This window comes from Mchenga conophoros, linkage group LG18 (assembly GCF_057382185.1).
Source record: "Mchenga conophoros isolate Kocher_MC1m ecotype Shallow Benthic linkage group LG18, M_conophoros_male_GT1.1, whole genome shotgun sequence".
Taxonomy (NCBI): domain Eukaryota; kingdom Metazoa; phylum Chordata; class Actinopteri; order Cichliformes; family Cichlidae; genus Mchenga; species Mchenga conophoros.
The window spans coordinates 1,780,428-1,799,566 of NC_140543.1; the positions used below are offsets into that span (position 1 = coordinate 1,780,428).

Sequence of the window (19,139 nt, forward strand, 5' to 3'; positions counted from 1 at the left end):
AGTACTTTGACTGTCCACATGAGAACGCACACAGGAGAGAAACCATATCATTGTGAAACCCACGGAAAAACATTCAATGTAGGAGTTAGTTGTCAGTACACACAAGAACTCAGACAGGTGACAAACATGAATGTAAAGCATGTGGAAAAATATTCATATTGTGTAGAAATATTTTACGCCAGCGGTCTCCAACCTTTTTTGCACCACGGACCGGTTTATGCCCGACAATATTTTCACGGACCGGCCTTTAAGGTGTCGCGGATAAATACAACAAAATACAACTAGTACCGGTACCGAAAAAAAGATTTATTCATAACACACGTGAAAAGACCCAAGAAAAACGATAACAAAATAATGCTGAAAACCGATAAAAACCCTGAAAGCCATACATTTCACACCTGAGCCTCAACTCTCGCAGCCCGGTACCAAACGACTCACGGACCGGTACCAGTGTGAGGCCCGGGGTTGGGGACCGCTGTTTTACGCCACACTGAAAATCACATGGGTCAGAAGTCCTAGTCTTGACAGTTAAATATTATTAGGGAATCCAGCTTTGGGCAAAACATCCAAAAATGTGTACATGTTTCAGTTTTCAGAGTTCAAACTCCTTTTGTGTTTGAGTTTATTACGTGTAACACTGATCAGTCTGATCTGTTATCCATCTACATCAGGCTTCTCGGTGATATTCAGTGAAGCTTTATTCTGATTAGATTTTGTTGTTAAAAAAAACAAAACATAGACAGTTGTTTAGTTTATTTGGCTCATTTTCAATTATGAAGTTAATTTAAATCAGTTTATTGTTAGCTTTATTTAGGACAGCTTCCTTTGAGCTCATCGTACAGCCATGCGTCACATGATCCCAGGCAGTCATGAGTAGAGGAGGATAAGGTGGAGTAGAGTTGGATGATAATAATGGAAGATTCATTTTTGTCTTCATGCATTTATTATTTTGAACATAATTTCACAGAATATTGCTGTTAGCTTCTGCAAGCTGTAAATAAAGCATTTAACTTGTTGTTAAAGTAAAACTCTTGTCTTTATTTTATTTGACTGTTTCGGTTTCTTTAAAATGCCAGTAGCCTTTCCTCAGTGATCTAAAATACAACTATGTAGTATGAGTGCGCTTGTTTTTAAAAAGTTCCTTCATGTAATGATCTGCTAGAGGGTGTGGGGGGGGGGGGGGGGGGCACAGCCCCGTCCTCCAGGGCATGAAGCAGGTATGGAGGAGATCAAAACTCCAGACATCCAGAGGCCCCCAGAACACAAGAGACCAAGGAAGACCAACAGAGGGGCAGCCGCGCCACTGTCCCAGAAAGAGCTGAGGAGAGTCCCAGCCAGCTGTGCCAGAGCGACCGAGCCCCAGGCCGAGAGGCTGAGGGCACCCCACCCCCGAAGTGGCCCAAGTGAGCCCCAGGCTCCAGGCTGGACAATCTAACACCAGACAATCAAAACTAGAAATACCGATAACTAAGCTACGAACAAGTCACACAGAGAAAACAATAATGAATGAACAAGACTCAAAAAAGCATAAAGACAAAACAAAGAGTCAGAAACCCAAGGACCCTAACAGTTTTATATTTAGACTATTATTTACTCGATTCTGTCAAAAAACAGACAAATATTCACATTGGTTGGTTGAATCTATGAAAATGCAAAAGATTTGACATAATGAAATGAATGAGGTGATTCTCAGCTACTAGCTTGAAAATGGGAATTTTATTTAAATATGAGAAGAAAGAGTTCTTAGTCTTTTATTTTATAAAAGAGAAATTACGCAAAGGAATCAAAAATATGAAAAAAAAAATGACCTAAAGACTTTTAGCTTCATGTGAGAGATTTTACCTTAAAGAGATAAACCTCTGTTACTCTGTTTATTTTGCTTCTGCTGCATTTCTGCATGTCCTCATCCACTAAATATAAAATAGTGTAAATGAGCAGCTTTTGATGTTTGACAGTTTTTATTGTGTCTGAACGTTCCTGCAGTTGGTTTGTGGTTGATGTGGATTTGCTGCTCATGTGAATCCTCCCACAGTGTTTCATTAGCAGCTGTAACCACAGTGACTCTGATAAAACAGGAATTAGCAGAATCCATCTGATATGAAGCTGCGCTTTGAATACCACTTCCCTCCTCTTTGAAGAGTAGTCAGATATCTGTGTTCAGGTTTTTGTACAGCCTCTTCTACACTTTGTATCACTGTGTTTGTAGAGCACAGTAGTAGAGAGCTGTGTCTGCCAGGGTTAGGGCTGCTATGGTCAGATTAGTTGTTGTAGGTGAGGTTTCTGAGTCATAACGTTTATCAGGAATATATTCACCTGTCCATCCTTTTCCTTGTTTCCAGAGTATAAACTGAGGAGCCTGAAGGTCAGAATCATGTCTGTACCAGTGAAGCTCAACACCATCTGCATCTGTCTCATAGCTACATGTGAGTTTGACAGATTCTCCTTCTGTTTCAGTGACTTCAGGTTGTTGAGGAGTGATTGAGTCTCCAGCTGTTAGTCCTGGAAAAAGAAAGAAGAAAAGTAGTGAAATGCAGTCTGTATATCTGCTTAATGCAGCAGCTTCAACTAAACTTTAATCCCTGTTCTTAAACTCACCTATAATGTGAGATAGAAGCAAAAAGAGGTGCAGCAACATGTCTTTGGAGTTATTAAAGCCAGACAGACAGCACATGAACAATGTTCTTCCACTGCAGCACAATGACCAACAAATAATGTCATTGGATGAGCTCAACTTCAGTGGGCGGGGCCAGTGTAATAGCTCAGCCAATCAAATAGTTTTGTGCTTCCACAGCAGCTCTGTCTCTGTCTCTGATCTTTACTGCTTCATGTTGTCTTTGTCATCAGTCCAATGACAAAATCGTATGTGAACTGCTTCAGTCTTTCCAGTCATGTCAAGGCTTCCAAAGTTTACAGTGAAATGATGACTTATGTGATGAATCTTAAATTATCTATTTTCACTAAATGATGATATATAGACAGATACTTTATATGTACAGAAAACCTAAAAAAAAACAAATAAAAGAAAAAAGGAAGTTAGTTAAAAACATTCGTGATATTTAAAGTCCCTGAACTGAATATTCCCTTTGTTTTTTGCCAAGTTACTGAATTAACAATGGAAATGAGTTTATTTGCTCTGTGTTGTTCTAAAGATGGTTTTTTTAGATGCCAAGACAGATTTCTCTCTTTTTTAAAACTGGCTTTCAAATGCATCACTGGCCTTGTCCCAGAGTTAGTGACCAATATGATTCTAAAAGTCAGCTCAGGGAGCCTGCAAACTACCAAAATCCAAAACATTACTTGGTGAGTCCTCGTTTTCTTTCAAATGTCCTCATATTTTGAATAGTTTACCATCTGCAATAAAACTTGCTGATGTTCAACATTCAGTCTGAGAATTGTTCTCTTCACAGCAGCACTTATTATTGACACAATGGTTGAACACAGTGCAGAAGGAGAGCCCCGCCTACTGGATGATGTCGCCCTCTGTCTCCTCTTTGAGTCTCACTTCTCTCACTTCCTCTTCCTCCTGGTTCACAGACTGTTAGCAGCAGTTGAATCACTGTGAGGAGGGAGGATGGAGCACTTTGCACTGTGTGCAAGGACAACGAGCCAAATGTTCTCCATCACTCAGCTGATTAATACTTAAAATTTAAGAATTATATGAGGCTTAAGTTTGACATGAACAGAATTTCACCAAAACAGAATCTCTTACAGAATTCACCTGCTTGCTGCTACTACTGCACATTCACCTAACGTATATACTATATATATAATGTTCTTCCTCTACCCCCCCCCCCCCCCCCCCCCACCACCACCACCACTATTTTTGCACATGTCGAGGAGCGTGTCAGGTTACATTTCACTGTGTGTTATACTTGTATAACTATGCATGTGACAAATAAAGAACCTTAAACCTTGAACCTCTTATGGTTATGATTAGAGAAAAATACACATGGCATAAGTCGAACAGGGAATTAAAAGCAAAACTAAAATTGAAAAGAACACATCATCTCATCTATATGAAAGTATGAGCACCAGAACTTCTGATTTATTAGACAAAAGGCCAAATATTTAAGATCTGAATATAATAAAAAATAATTCATGGCCAAATCGTAATAATAATTAACACATAATTTATTCTGGAAATGCTTTGTGAGTTCCTATGTAATCAAACTGTGTTTGTTGTAGTGGTGGATTAGCAGGTAGCTGAGCTAGCTCTCCTGAGCCTCCAGAACACGAGGAGAACAGCTGGACGGGCTCACCTGAGCTTCCAGAGAGGTCAGAAACTGCACCTGCCGGGGACAACACCCGAGGAGCAGTTTGTTTGTTCTGAACTCACCAAATCCAAACAGTAACTCCTTTTTTAAAAATAAGATTTAAAAATGTCATATTATTCTGCGGTGTCAGTTTAAGGAGGCAGTGGATTCAAGATAGGAATCATGTTAAAGTTCAACCTAAGAAAATCATTCAGATAATTTCAAAACAGAAAACTTCAAATTAAATTTATAATATTTGTGATTTTCTTGTTTTTCATGGATGTAGAAAAACATTGTTTTCAGCTGGAAACTGATTTGAAACAGAGAAATCTTCGACAGCGGAACAGTTAAAGGTAAATGCTCTCTGCCGGAGCAACAACCGTGTGACACCAGGCGGAAATAAAGAAAGGAAAGGCGCGTGTGTGAACAGAGCCGGGAGTGTGGGACCGAAAGAGTCAGCACATCACTGTGGTGTTAGCGGCTTTGCACTGACTCACCGAGCTCTCTGTAATACTTTACATTCATTAATAAGAGAGAGAGAGGGGGAGGTGCCTTAACAGTCCCGCTCTGTCGGAGCTTTATCACGTGACACCAGGCGGAAGTAAACAAAGGAAAGGCGCAAATTGCGTTAGCTTTCCAGAGACTGTTGTTGTTGTGTGAGCTGAGTGTGTGAGCTGAGTGTGTGAGCTGAGTGTGTGAGCTGCGGCAGCAACGATGCCTTCAGTTCAGTATCTGAGAGAGTTCATCAACGAGCGACTAACTGCTGCTGCTGAACAAATATTCTTGGAGTTTGAAAAAACGATCGTCCAGTACGAGGAAGAGATCGACCGTCAGCGCAGACTGCTGGATATCACCTGGAAACCCCAAATCAAGCTGCACAGGACAGGTGAGTGTCCCTCTGAGGGAGGATCCTGATCACAGCTCTGCGGGACGTTTCTGATTGTGAGGACTTTTTGATGTGAGCTAACAAAGAGCAAACAGAGGACAGGACTGCGCTGCGCTCCATTCAAACAGCAGGCGCTGAAACCATTTAAAGCTTTGAAGTCTGAACTTTTTCCTCTTGATGGTTTTTTAGCTAAGGAATCAGATTTATATATAAGACCAAGCTAAGAGAAATCTGAGCATGGATCGTGTGTGAGGCTGCACATGTGTTACATGTACAGGGAGTGCAGAATTATTAGGCAAGTTGTATTTTTGAGGAATAATTTTATTATTGAACAACAACCATGTTCTCAATGAACCCAAAAAACTCATTAATACACTGAACAAAAATATAAACGCAACACCTTTGTTACTGCTCTCATTCCCCATGGGATGGACGTAGAGACCTAAAATTCATTCCAGATACACAATATAACCATCCCTCCCAAACAGTGGTCACAAATCAGTCCAAATGTGTGGTAGTGGGCACATCTGCCATATTGAGATAATCCATCCCACCTCACAGGTGTGCCACATCAGGATGCTGATCTGACATCATGAGTAGTGCACAGGTGTACCTCAGACTGCCCACAACAAAAGGCCACCCTGGAATGTGCAGTTTTTTGCACTATTGGGGGTCTGGGGACCCAGAACCGGTCAGTATCTGGTGTGACCACCATTTGCCTCATGCAGTGCAACACATCGTCGCATGGAGTCCATCTCAATATGGCAGATGTGCCCACTACCACACATTTGGACTGATTTGTGACCACTGTTTGGGAGGGATGGTTATATTGTGTATCTGGAATGAATTTTAGGTCTCTACGTCCATCCCATGGGGAATGGGAGCAGTAACAAAGGTGTTGCGTTTATATTTTTGTTGAGTGTATCAAAGCTGAATGTTTTTGGAAGTAGTTCTTAGTTTGTTTTTAGTTTGAGCTATTTTAGGGGGATATCTGTGTGTGCAGGTGACTATTACTGTGCATAATTATTAGGCAACTTAACAAAAAACAAATATATACCCATTTCAATGATTTATTTTTACCAGTGAAACCAATATAACATCTCCACATTCACAAATATACATTTCTGACATTCAAAAACAAAACAAAAACAAATCAGCGACCAATATAGCCACCTTTCTTTGCAAGGACACTCAAAAGCCTGCCATCCATGGATTCTGTCAGTGTTTTGATCTGTTCACCATCAACATTGCGTGCAGCAGCAACCACAGCCTCCCAGACACTGTTCAGAGAGGTGTACTGTTTTCCCTCCTTGTAAATCTCACATTTGATGATGGACCACAGGTTCTCAATGGGGTTCAGATCAGGTGAACAAGGAGGCCATGTCATTAGTTTTTCTTCTTTTATACCCTTTCTTGCCAGCCACGCTGTGGAGTACTTGGACGCGTGTGATGGAGCATTGTCCTGCATGAAAATCATGTTTTTCTTGAAGGATGCAGACTTCTTCCTGTACCACTGCTTGAAGAAGGTGTCTTCCAGAAACTGGCAGTAGGACTGGGAGTTGAGCTTGACTCCATCCTCAACCCGAAAAGGCCCCACAAGCTCATCTTTGATGATACCAGCCCAAACCAGTACTCCACCTCCACCTTGCTGGCGTCTGAGTGGGACTGGAGCTCTCTGCCCTTTACCAATCCAGCCACGGGCCCATCCATCTGGCCCATCAAGACTCACTCTCATTTCATCAGTCCATAAAACCTTAGAAAAACCAGTCTTGAGATATTTCTTGGCCCAGTCTTGACGTTTCAGCTTGTGTGTCTTGTTCAGTGGTGGTCGTCTTTCAGCCTTTCTTACCTTGGCCATGTCTCTGAGTATTGCACACCTTGTGCTTTTGGGCACTCCAGTGATGTTGCAGCTCTGAAATATGGCCAAACTGGTGGCAAGTGGCATCTTGGCAGCTGCACGCTTGACTTTTCTCAGTTCATGGGCAGTTATTTTGCGCCTTGGTTTTTCCACACGCTTCTTGCGACCCTGTTGACTATTTTGAATGAAACGCTTGATTGTTCGATGATCACGCTTCAGAAGCTTTGCAATTTTGAGACTGCTGCATCCCTCTGCAAGATATCTCACTATTTTTGACTTTTCTGAGCCTGTCAAGTCCTTCTTTTGACCCATTTTGCCAAAGGAAAGGACGCTGCCTAATAATTATGCACACCAGATATAGGGTGTTGATGTCATTAGACCACACCCCTTCTCATTACAGAGATGCACATCACCTAATATGCTTAACTGGTAGTAGGCTTTCGAGCCTATACAGCTTGGAGTAAGACAACATGCATGAAGAGGATGATGTGGACAAAATACTCATTTGCCTAATAATTCTGCACTCCCTGTAGAGGTGACAGTATCTTCATGTAGTTGACTTTATTCCCCTTTTCAATTTTTTTTACTCGTACAAGCTTATGGTTGCAGAGGATATTTACTGATTTGTACATTTTTTTTAATCATCGCATCTGTTTTATTATTTTCATCCCTCCAGACGTCCCACTGCAGCCTGTCTGTGAGGAGGAGGTTCTCCCTGAGCTGCAGCTCTGTGACCAGGAGGAACCAGAACCTCCACAGATTAAAGAGGAACAGGAGGAACTGTGCAGCAGTCAGGAGGGAGAGCAGCTGGGACTGAAAGAGGAGACGGATACCTTCATGGTGACTGTTGCTGAGGAAGGAGAGCACAGTGAACCAGAAGCAGACCGTGAACAGCTTCCATCTCTCAGCTCTGATAACTTTTTTTGTACCAAACCAACAGACACGGAAGACATTAGAATTTTTTTCCAGTACAAAGAAGACATCAACCATCAACAAAGGCAGTTGGCTGTCACCTGGAAACCAGAAATAAAGCTCTACAGAATAGGTGAGTCAGTCTCAGGGAGGATCCTATCAGGAGGATCAGAGGAGCAGGTCATTGATCCATAAAGAAACTGACCACATGACTGAAACTATAGTCAAATGTCTGTAGCTCAGTTTGTAGAGCAGCTCACCTACCAACTAGAAGGTTGGTTTGATCCCCATTTCTGCCACTCAGGTGGGTTTTTGCTGTTTTGCAGCTTGCAGGCGTGTTTCACCTGCATGGAGAGCTCCTTTGACCGCATGTTGTATGTTCACAGCAAAATCTTCCAAATGCAAGCACCACAACTCAGATCAACTGCAGGCCTTTTATCTGCTTAATTGATAATGACATAACAAAAGTATTGCCCATGAAATGGTATTTGAGTCAATTGTCCAATTACTTTTGGTCCCTTTAAAAAGAGGGTGGCACATGTTAAGGAGCTGAAACTCTTAAACCCTTCATCCAATTATAATTGGAATAAAATGTTTCATTTCATCTGACCAGCTCCTTTGCTGATTAAAATGAGAATCTTGGGCTTATTTTTACTATTTTCTATCCAGAAAAGAACTCAGGGTGTGACCACTGGATTATCAGACTGGACTGGTGGTACTGTCTTTTAAGAAGGGAGGGTGTGCTCCAGCTGTGTGGGGGATCACACTGCTAAGCCTACCTGGGAAGGTGTACGCTGGAGTACTGGAGAGGAGAATTCATCCATTAGTCAAACATCAGATGGAGGATGTACAGTGCAGTTTTCATCCTGGTCATCGAACGCTGGCTCTTTATCCTCTTGAGGCTGTTCGAGAGTGTGTGGGAGTTTGCCCAACAGTCTACAGTGCTTTGTGGACTTGGAGAAGGTATTCGACTGCAGTCCTTGGGGTGTCCTGTGAACGGTGCTTTGGAACTATTGGCTATTTTGCCGTTGTCAAAGGGCAGTTAGTCCCTGTACAGCTGCCCTGAACTTGGTCCATGTTGGCAACAATAAGTTGGACTCATTCCTGGTGGAGGATGGGTTCCAGCAGTGCTGCCCTTCATCACCAGTTCTACTTTTATATCATCAGGACTTCTTGGTACAGCAAAGTGGCAGAGAGTCTCAGGTTTGGTGGTCCCAGAATCTTAACTGTGTTCAACAGACGACTTGTTTCTTTTGGTGGTGACTTGATGCACTTTGCAGCTGTAAGTCACCTGGTGCAGAGTGTGAAACAGCGGAAATGAGAATTTAGCATCTCAAAGTCCAGAGCCATGACTCTCAGCTGAAAAAGGGTGGCGTGCCCAATTCCAGGCAAAGGCAGATCTGATATCCTTAACTGCTGTCTTTGCACAGTCATGTGGTTGATTGTCGATTATTGCCATTCCTTCAGCCATGTTGAATGTGTGCCATAGGTGATATGCAGCTGTGTAAGCGTGCTGGAGATCTTTGTCTTCCTGGCTGGTGTCTAAATGAATGCACTTGAGCTCAAAAATGCCACTACTCCATGGTTTGTGTTGAAATCTCTCATGCCAAAAGCCACCAACCGACACCTCTGCCAGCATTCCATATTGGGACAAATCGTGGTCCTGGCTGCTGTTGCTGTAGCTTTGGTTCACGCTCAGGCTGTGCTCGTGTAGCCAATGCAGCAGCCACAGATTGTTGTATCTCTGTTTTTAAGTCAGCTGATACAGCCACCATTTGTTTAGCTTTTGTTTTGTTCATGTTAAACTCTGAGTCCCTTTCTTCCATCTAATGTTTAAGCAACCTTTTGGTTAATTGTTTAATCTTTTGCTCTGGTTTCTCTCCATGTCTCCTGACATGATGTTGCAAGTACTCTCTCCATAACGAGTCTGTCATAGCACTCAAGTCGACCACCCCATCCAGCGAGTCTTGTACAGATCTTGGCACTGATTTCTCCACAAGAGTAAGGTTGCCTCACTCGTATCAGGCCGCACACCTGTGTGATGTTTTCAGAGTTTGGCTGCTTGTTCCAGATATTCAGCCAGAGACTCGTTGGCTTCCAGCTTCAATCATTTGAGTGCCCTTTAGGGCTGCCACAAATGATTATTTTCATAGTCGACTAGTCACAGATTATTTTTGCGATTAGTCGACTAATCAGATTATCATCCATTGGACGTAAAACGTACAGCTTATTGCACCAACATGAATCTGCTCTTATATGTGATTAGCTTACAGCTTTAAGTGTTTAGTAGGGGTGCAACGATACACAAAATTCACGGTTCGGTTCGATACTTTGGTGTCACGGTTCGATATTTTTTTCAATACAAAAAAATGTTCATGCCTTTTTAATTAACATTTATTAAAATTATAAATATATATTTTAACTGAAAAGTACAGTTTTTAATTTAATGTTGCTGAAACTACAAAGTAATTTAAAAAATCTATCTGATTGAGGAATCACTCATCTTTGGAAAAGAGAGTTTATTACAGAGAAATGTCTCTTTCCAAAATAAAAGCTACACTATCCGCTTCTTCTGGGCTATATTCTCAGCAGCATATTAAACATATCAGGTCCCCATAAGGAGAATCCTGTGCTAACGGCTGTCTAAATGACTCGGGTAAAGTTTGTAGCATGCTGCTTGTTGTTTTTGTCTGCTTCCACTTGTCTTTGCACTAGGATGATGTCGGAGTAAATGTGCAGTCATATTCGTTGTGTTCCCACTAGTGCTGTCAGCGTTAATCTCGTTAAAATGACGTTAACGTCACAACACGGCAAATCTCCGTTAACGAGCTACCGTGGATCGCCCCGTGCGTGGGGCTGGACGGCCAACACGTTAACAAGCTAACTGCGCTAACACACTAGTTCCCACCCATGTAATTGAGCATTGCGTGGCACATCCAACATACTGTTTTACTTTAGTCCATGACGCGCTTACCTTCAGGGTCATACGTCACATGAAAACCAAATTAGTTCCAAACGCCAGATCTGAATGAGGGTGGGGGAGGTTCAATTTCGGGTAGCGTTGAGGCAGTTGCCATGTTGCAACGAGCTTAGTTTCTGTCTTGCTAGCTTGTGCTGTGCTCAGTGGATCTGCGCTCGACAGTGCAGCCTAGGCAGAGTAGTCGAACGCAGATCCACTGAGCTCTCAACACAGACAGCATCGTCAGGAGAAAAGTTGATAAAATAAATGAAAAATTTTGTATTGTTCGATACATATGCGTACCGAACCGAAAGCAGTGTATCGAACGGTTCAATGTCGATACGAGTATCGTTGCACCCCTAGTGTTTAGGTATGTACTAACTAAAAACAAAGACAAGATGATAGTTTATTAAGTTTTGATGATATTTGCAGATTGTTTCGGTGGAGTTTAATAAACTCACCCGTCTGATCCTTGCTATCTAAAATATAACAGGACACCGGAGTAAATTCTCGAGCATCTCACACTTCTGATAATCAGCTGTCTGCTTGACGTTTATTCAGCTGTGTAAAAACTTTAATCTCAGCCAAACCGATTTACTCAGGAACAAATAAAATACTGAAAAAAGCCAAACAATAACATTTTTAAGTTATCTAAGTGACTCATATATCCTGTTGAACCAGAGTGGCAAAAAATCTTGAGGGGTTTAAAACGATTTGCCGGGAGTCCGGTGTTCTCACGGCTCTAGTGACCTAGCCCCCGGCTCGCTATCGAGCTAGTGGGTAACAGACGTCTCTGAAAACGTCGGAGCGCTTTTGAAAATATGTGGTGTCTTGATAAACTGAGCAGATATTTGAGGTTTACACAGCTACATTCTCGCCTGAAAATATGTTAAACGTTTATTTTGTGACCCAGAAAGAATAATAAGAGTAATATTAAAACAAACTAGCTGCCGCCATTGTTGGAAACTGAGCTGGGCCGCGCTATGAATTCTGGGGCAGGTTGGGCCACGAGGGATACACCCAACCCATCCTTCAAATCTGGGGAAATGAAGGACGCATTTGTCGGCCGCGTTTGTCGGAGTCTTTAAATTTGGACAGTCTTCGTTGTGTAGCTGTAACGTAATTGGCCTACAAATGCGGGCACAGGAGGATGCGGTTCCTCAATTTGGACACAGCTACGATACCGGACACTGCTTCTTCTTCTTCTTCTTCGTGGATTAACAGCAGCTGGCATCCTTGTACATGCAGTGCTGCCATCTTCTGTTTCAGTCCGATATTACACTCTTAAATCCTGCTACTTATTCCTGCGTCTTTTGGGATCTTGCAAAGCTTCAAACGACGCGTCGACTATTAAATCAGTCGTCTACAATTTTGATAGTCGACGTAATCATAACTAAATGACTAATCGTGGCAGCCCTAGTATTAAAATACACCAAATGTTTTCCTTTTAAGCACATTTTATATAAATCCGATTTTACCAGTAGGCTACCATTGTTATTAACTTCTCAATGCACTCTGGGTAATGATGTCATACGGTTGCACAGCATTGAGTTCACAGTTAGCAGCGCACTGAAAATGGGTTCTGTTCAACCTTTCCAGTATGAACCAGTGCAAACCGAGAGAGGATGAAAATAGTCAACCATAGTCTATGCGGCTGCTGCTTGCCAATGGCAACGGTGACTGAGAGCATAAAGAGCTCAATTTTATGGCAGCAGCTATCCATGGTATCGCATAACTGCATGATCAAACCATTAACACATTTTAATTTTTATTATATAGTGAAATTACGATATTGTTGTTCTTACAGATTCTCCATGCAACACAGTGCACCAAAACTTTGAAGCCGTATGTCTTAATACAGATGTTCTTTAGGCAGCCCTCGTTAGCCTCCATGACCGGCATAGTACTGGTTTACCAAGTCGTAACCAGGTCACTAGTAGGCAAGTTAATTAACACCCTCGCCGACAACCAATACGTGTCATCGTCCCAGAATGCATTGTGTACGAAAAAACATGGCCGCTCCCACGGCTCCAAAAATAGTTTTAAACAACAAAGATTTAATGGAAAAACAAAAATTGTAGTTATTCTCATCTATGTTTTTATGTAGTGAAGATAATTTGTAACATATTTAGAGTAACTTGTCATAATAGCCGGGGGTCCTTCTAAGGCGTTAAAAAATTCAGCAAATGAAAACGAAACGATCAACAGTTTCTGCCAGATCACTGTCGCCAAAGTGCTGCTCATAGGGGGTCATATGATTGTTGGGATTTTCTCTGTATCTGTTATTATAGGATGTACTGTACAATATAAAGCGCCTTGAGGCAACTTTTGTTGTGATTTGGCGCTACATAAATTGAATTGAATCGTCGGCGTCAGTGTATCTACAGGAAATGATGATTTGGTTAAAAATGTCTGCCAACTGACTTCTTCCCCTCTTCTGTGGAACCAGCTTCCAGTTTGGATTCGGGAGACAGACACTATCTCTACTTTCAAGATTAGGCTTCAAACTTTCCTTTTTGCTAAAGCATATAGTTAGGGCTGGACCAGGTGACCCTGAATCCTCCCTTAGTTATGCTGCAATAGACGTAGACTGCCGGGGATTCCCATGATGCATTGAGTTTTTCCTTTCCAGTCACCTTTCTCACTCACTATGTGTTAACAGACCTCTCTGCATTGAATCATACTTGTTATTAACCTCTGTCTCTCTTCCACAGCATGTCTTTATCCCGTCTTCCTTCTCTCACCCCAACCAATCACAGCAGATGGCCCCGCCCCTCCCTGAGCCTGGTTCTGCCGGAGGTTTCTTCCTGTTAAAAGGGAGTTTTTCCTTCCCACTGTCGCCAAAGTGCTTGCTCATAGGGGGTCATATGATTGTTGGGTTTTTCTCTGTATCTATGAAGCGCCTTGAGGCGACTTTTGTTGTGATTTGGCGCTATATAAATAAAATTTAATAAAATTGACTTCTTCCCAAAGCCCTATCAGCTCGCTGATCACATGAAAACCTGCAGAAGCACTTTGGTTAACAGCAGCTCTTCTGAATGGAGCTGCTGATAGTTTTTAAGCTGCTTTTACTGCTCAGGGGACGAGCTTTCATGTTCCAGAGCAGCTGACATTAACTTCCACTATGGACCCGCCTCATCTGCAATAATTCAGCAGTCGCGAATGCACAAATACAAAAGTCAGCCATTACTTTTATGTAACTCTGGGTATAATCGGCTCTGCTCACAACCTCTTGAGATTCTGAGGAGCGAAGCTGATTTTAAAAAATGAGTCCAACGTCTAACATCATCACTTTTCTTCTTCTTGTGTCCTTTTTTCCCCTCCAGACGACCCACAGCAGCACGTCTGTAAGGAGGAGGAGGAGGTTCTCCCTGAGCAGCAGCTCTGGAACCAGGAGAGGAGCTCCAGTGTGGACCAGGAGGAACCAGAAGCTCCACAGATTAAAGAGGAACAGGAGGAACTGTGCAGCAGTCAGGAGGGAGAGCAGCTGGGACTGAAGGAGGAGACGGATACCTTCATGGTGACTGTTGCTGAGGAAGGAGAGCACAGTGAACCAGAAGCAAACACTGACCAGCTCCCCTCTCACAGCTCTGATATTTTTGCGTTTCTTCAGTCCAAATCTAAAGAAATATTTGAAGTTATTAATAATTCTATCCAGTACGAGGAAGAGAACGACCATCAGCACAGACTCATGGATATCAGCTGGAAACCCGAAATACAGCTTCACATTACAGGTATGTAAAAGTCTGAATGAAGTCACACATGAATGGGACTCATGAAGCATCCTGATCACAGCTCTGCGGGACGTTTCTGATTGTGAGGGCTTTTTGGAGATGTGAGCTAACAAAGAACAAACAGACTGCACTGTGTAAGTTATGAATCTGAATCATGATCAACATGTTTGAAGGAGGTCAGGAGAGAGGTCTAACAGTCGGCGTCTGCAGCCTTCTGTTGAACACGGTGGAGGCGCTGTCATGGTTTGCGCTGCATTTCAGCCAGTGTTGGAGCTCATATTAACCCTTGTGTGGTGTTCGTATTTTTGTTACTCAGCCAGTGTTCATGGGTCTGGTGGACCCGCTAGAGTTTTGGCTTTCCAAATTAACCCTTTAAGACCTACCATAGAACCAAGTCCGCCAGAGCTTATATTATATTTTTACATGCTGTGTAGCCATTTTTGGGAGCATTTCAAGTTGCTATACATCAATACAACCATTATAGCCCAAACTTTAATAATATGTCTGCATTAGGTGCATAGTAATTACATAAATTGCAAAAAAGTGCAATAAACTACAAAAAAATTGAAAATCGTTTTTGTTTTTTTAACATATATTTCTAGTTAGAGAAATTTAAGAGGCTCATCCCTCAAAACTGTAAATACAAAAAAGTTGCACAAACTAGTTTCCCACCACAGGAAATTTATTTTGAGTGTCTTCATAGTTTTATTTTTGAAATACACCAATTTTTATACACTGCAGGAAAAACGAAAATAAATATTATAGTGCAAATTTGCAAAATAACAGCATATGCATCAAAATAAAATATTTCCAGCAGTGCAATATGAGTCCTCAGCATCCCAGAAACGACACAGAAAGTCATAAACTCAAACATAACTTTTTAAAACACCAGTATAGGCTCATAAGGCCCCGATCGTAAAAAAACTACATTTCCGCAAAATGACGTCACTTCCGGTTTCGGGCAGGTCATGCGGTCATGTGATAGTTCGCGCTGATGGACGTAGGAAGTGTTACAAACAGCTGATCAGATCGGCGAAGCGTGTTTCTGGAATATCATGTTTTTGTTGCTGCAAGTGATTTTTATGCAGTTTTTGCAAAGCTATATGTGGAAGGAAACTGTGACCGAGGACAAACTGATGGCATAAGATGTAAGTACAACTCCTCCAGTTTCATATGCAAAAAAAATTATTGCGCTAGCTTACGTGGTTGCAGAGCTACCGGGATTTAAAAATAGTTACGCAAAACAGAGCGTGCCCGCTCCGATCGGCTGTAAAGGGTTAACACTATCAAACAATTTTATGTTAAATTACTCAACAGATGTTTACTTCATCCCAATTACAAGACATATGAACAGCAAACATGGTTAATTTTTTCCCTTTACCTTTGTTAGATCACATTTATGAATTAATGTGCTTCTCGTTTTTCTTTTATATAAAATGTTATAAATAAATCAGTTATAATCAAGTGGAGTGAGTGGAAAGACACAACACATTTACACGTGAAAAAATAATTAATTGTTTAATTTTTCTTTTGAAAAAAACTGAACACGGGTCTCACAGACCCGAACACCATACAAGGGTTAAAACTGAAGGAATTATAAATGCGGAAAAGTACATGCAGATTTAATCCACCGTACAATATCACCTTGAGACTGGAAATGGCTTCATTTTCAGTCTGAGTATGATCACAAACAGTCAGATGATGCATCAGAAGGTAATCTTTGTTAATGTTGTTGTTACTGTTAGAAAGTTGGTTTGTCGTGTCATACTGATCTTTTTTTTTTTTTTTTTGCCTGTCCCGTTTGGCTCTTTTGCATCAGAATTGTTGTCTAAAGGCAAAGAAAGATGCCCAACGGATTTACTTTACCAAATTGACCATCCCAGCCTTGCCGTAATGGTCCATTTGATTCACCTTTTATTGTTTATTTTATTTTCACTTACTGAATACGGGACAGACTTGACTGGAGGAAAGAAGGGGAGAAAGAAAGAGGGAAAGAGAAACAGCTGAGAAGAGGGACGGGGGAGAAGGGCAAAAGACAAAAACCAACAGAACGGGCAGAGAAAAAAAAATGCATATATCAATCACCTGGATCACCTGCTGTGAAAGAAAAAAACAGTTTTGATCTCCTCCATACCTGCTTCATGCCCTGGAGGATGGGGCTGTGGCCCCCCCACACCCTCTAGCAGATCATTACATGAAGGAACCTTTTAAATACAAGCGCGTCCATGCTCACAGGTGTACACACGGGTGATCACACCCACAAACTACACCCTTTTTGGCTCCTACCTCAAAGCACACTGTGTTCTGTTGATCTTATGTGCTGCACAATAATGTGTAATATTTAGTATTTACTGTCATATTCCCATATATCATTGTGATGTTGTTTATTCTATTACTCTTGTTCTCTTCTGCTTGCTTTCTTTTTTCTTTCTCAGCAGGTGATCCAGGTCATACTGATCATTTATTCATTCAGTATATGTTCACTGCCTGCAGCTTTTCTACCTTGCCGTTTAACCTCTCTCTTCCTTTACTGCTGCACGTCTGCTGATGTTCCTCTGTTGATGAGCTTATATCTGGAGTAGCAGCCTTTGTGGATGACACTTATAGTCTCTGTAAAAGTGTTATTTTGACAATGTATTTTCTCAGGCATGTTTTTCTATTATCACATCACAGAGGGAGAGCAGCTTGGACTGAAGGAGGAGACTGATACCTTTATGGTGACTGCTGCTGAGGAAGGAGACCACAATGACCCAGAAGCAAACACTGACCAGCTTCTTTATCACAGCTGTCCTATGAATGAGAGCCAAAATCATGAAGGAAGCTGGAATTTAGATTCAGGGACAAATAGTAACTCAGAGAGTCGGTGTAACTCTGACACAGGTAAAAAGTATTTAACGTGTGATTTTTGTGGAAAATCCTTTAATGAAATGTACAAAATGAATCGACATCTGACAATCCACACAGGTAATAAGCCGTATTCTTGTGAAACATGTGAGAAAAGTTTCACAGTGAAGGGTAATCTGACTGTACACATGAGAACGCACACAGGTGAGAAGCCGTATTCTTGTGAAACGTGTGGGAAAAGTTTTCATTTGTCATCATCACTTAAAGACCATAAGAATGTCCACACAGGTGAGAAACCATATTCTTGTAAAACATGTGGGAAAAGTTTCAGAAACGGGGGTAATTTAAATAGGCACAAGAAAGCACACACAGGTGAGAAGCCGTATCATTGTAAAATATGCAGGAAGATGTTCATTCGTAGAAGAAGTTTATCTGAACACATAAGAATGCACACAGGTGAGAAGCCGTATTCTTGTGAAACTTGTGGAAAAAGTTTTTATTTTTCATATTCACTTAAAAGACATATGACTGCCCATACAGGTGAGAAGCTGTATTCTTGTAAAACCTGTGGGAAAAGTTTAACACAGAGGGCTAGTTTGACCATACACATGAGACTGCACACAGGTGAGAGACCGTATCGTTGTAAACGATGCAGGAAAAAATTTATAAGTAGTAGTTGTTTATCGGTACACATGAAAAAAGCACACAAGTGAGAAACCGTATCATTGCAAAACATGTGGGAAAATGTTCCCATACAGAAGAAGTCGTAGTCTTGAAGAATTTAGAGAGACTGACATCTGAGAGACCTAGCGTAACAGAAGATCTAAGGATTTATACAGGTTCACAGGAGAGCTGTTAAGAGAATATTTATCTACCGGGTGGTTGAAACTCAATTTGAATATCAAGTTTTATATTTGCTGTCTATTCGTTGATAGCTGATAGCTTTTGCTGATTTGGAGTTGGTGTCTTGTGATGTAAAAGTGCATTTGAGCTATTTGTTTTTTAATAAATAGAAAATGTTGAAGGTTTTTTTTAATTTTGTTTTTTACATTTTGTAGCTATTCAGTTTATTTGGTTCATATCATTTTTGGTTATTTAGTTCATTGACTTTGTTTTGTTTTTGTTTGTTTTTTACTTTTCAGTTTTGTAAGAATGTAGACGTTGTTATGCGTTGTTATCATCAGGTTATAACTGTACCAGCATTGGGGAGGGTCTTTGTTTTGTTGTGTTTTATCTGCATAGCAGTAACTAATGAAAGAATATTTTGACAGTGATAAAGTAGAACATTTGTTTCCCTTGGACTCCTCCAGCCTGCAGCAAAGACCTCGTTCCTATAGCTGCACATATGTTTCTCTGCTTGAGAGCACAGTGTGAGGCAAAGATGTTTTTCCTGCGTCATGGGGACCTGCCAGAGCTGAGGAAGGCTGGTTTGAGCTCAACTTTCATTCAGCATCGCTTTAAAAGGTCAAAGAGGGTTTTAAGCAGAGTAGAATAAGCTGGAACAGGGATAAGTGAAGATAACAGTTTACTTAAATTGTATCCTTTATAACTGTTGAATAGATTTTTATATATTATTGCTGTTAGCCTTCTGCCTGCATTAAATAAATTCAATCTATGATTATATTAAAGCCCATCTGTCCTTACTTTATTTCATTCAGTAGTTTCTTTCAGTAGTCTTTCCTGAGTGATGTAA

At 41.3% G+C, this 19,139-nt stretch overlaps 1 protein-coding gene across 1 annotated transcript; it reads left to right on the forward strand.

Annotated features, from left to right (window-relative positions):
- Positions 1–4,646: 4,646 nt before the first annotated feature.
- Positions 4,647–19,074, forward strand: LOC146552824 (uncharacterized). Its single transcript, XM_085254218.1, has 4 exons — positions 4,647–5,139; positions 7,674–8,042; positions 14,195–14,602; positions 17,276–19,074. Exons 1-4 carry the CDS (start codon positions 4,968–4,970, stop codon positions 18,157–18,159), a joined length of 1,833 nt encoding a protein of 610 aa, XP_085110344.1. The 5' UTR covers positions 4,647–4,967; the 3' UTR covers positions 18,160–19,074.
- Positions 19,075–19,139: the final 65 nt, after the last annotated feature.

Excerpts from the sequence above, each read along its gene's own strand:
- LOC146552824 (XM_085254218.1), top strand. The coding sequence starts at position 4,968 with ATGCCTTCAGTTCAGTATCTGAGAGAGTTCATCAACGAGCGACTAACT. Across the intron at positions 5,140-7,673 it reads AATCAAGCTGCACAGGACAG|ACGTCCCACTGCAGCCTGTC; the intron begins GTGAGTGTCCCT and ends TCATCCCTCCAG. Across the intron at positions 14,603-17,275 it reads AATACAGCTTCACATTACAG|AGGGAGAGCAGCTTGGACTG; the intron begins GTATGTAAAAGT and ends ATCACATCACAG.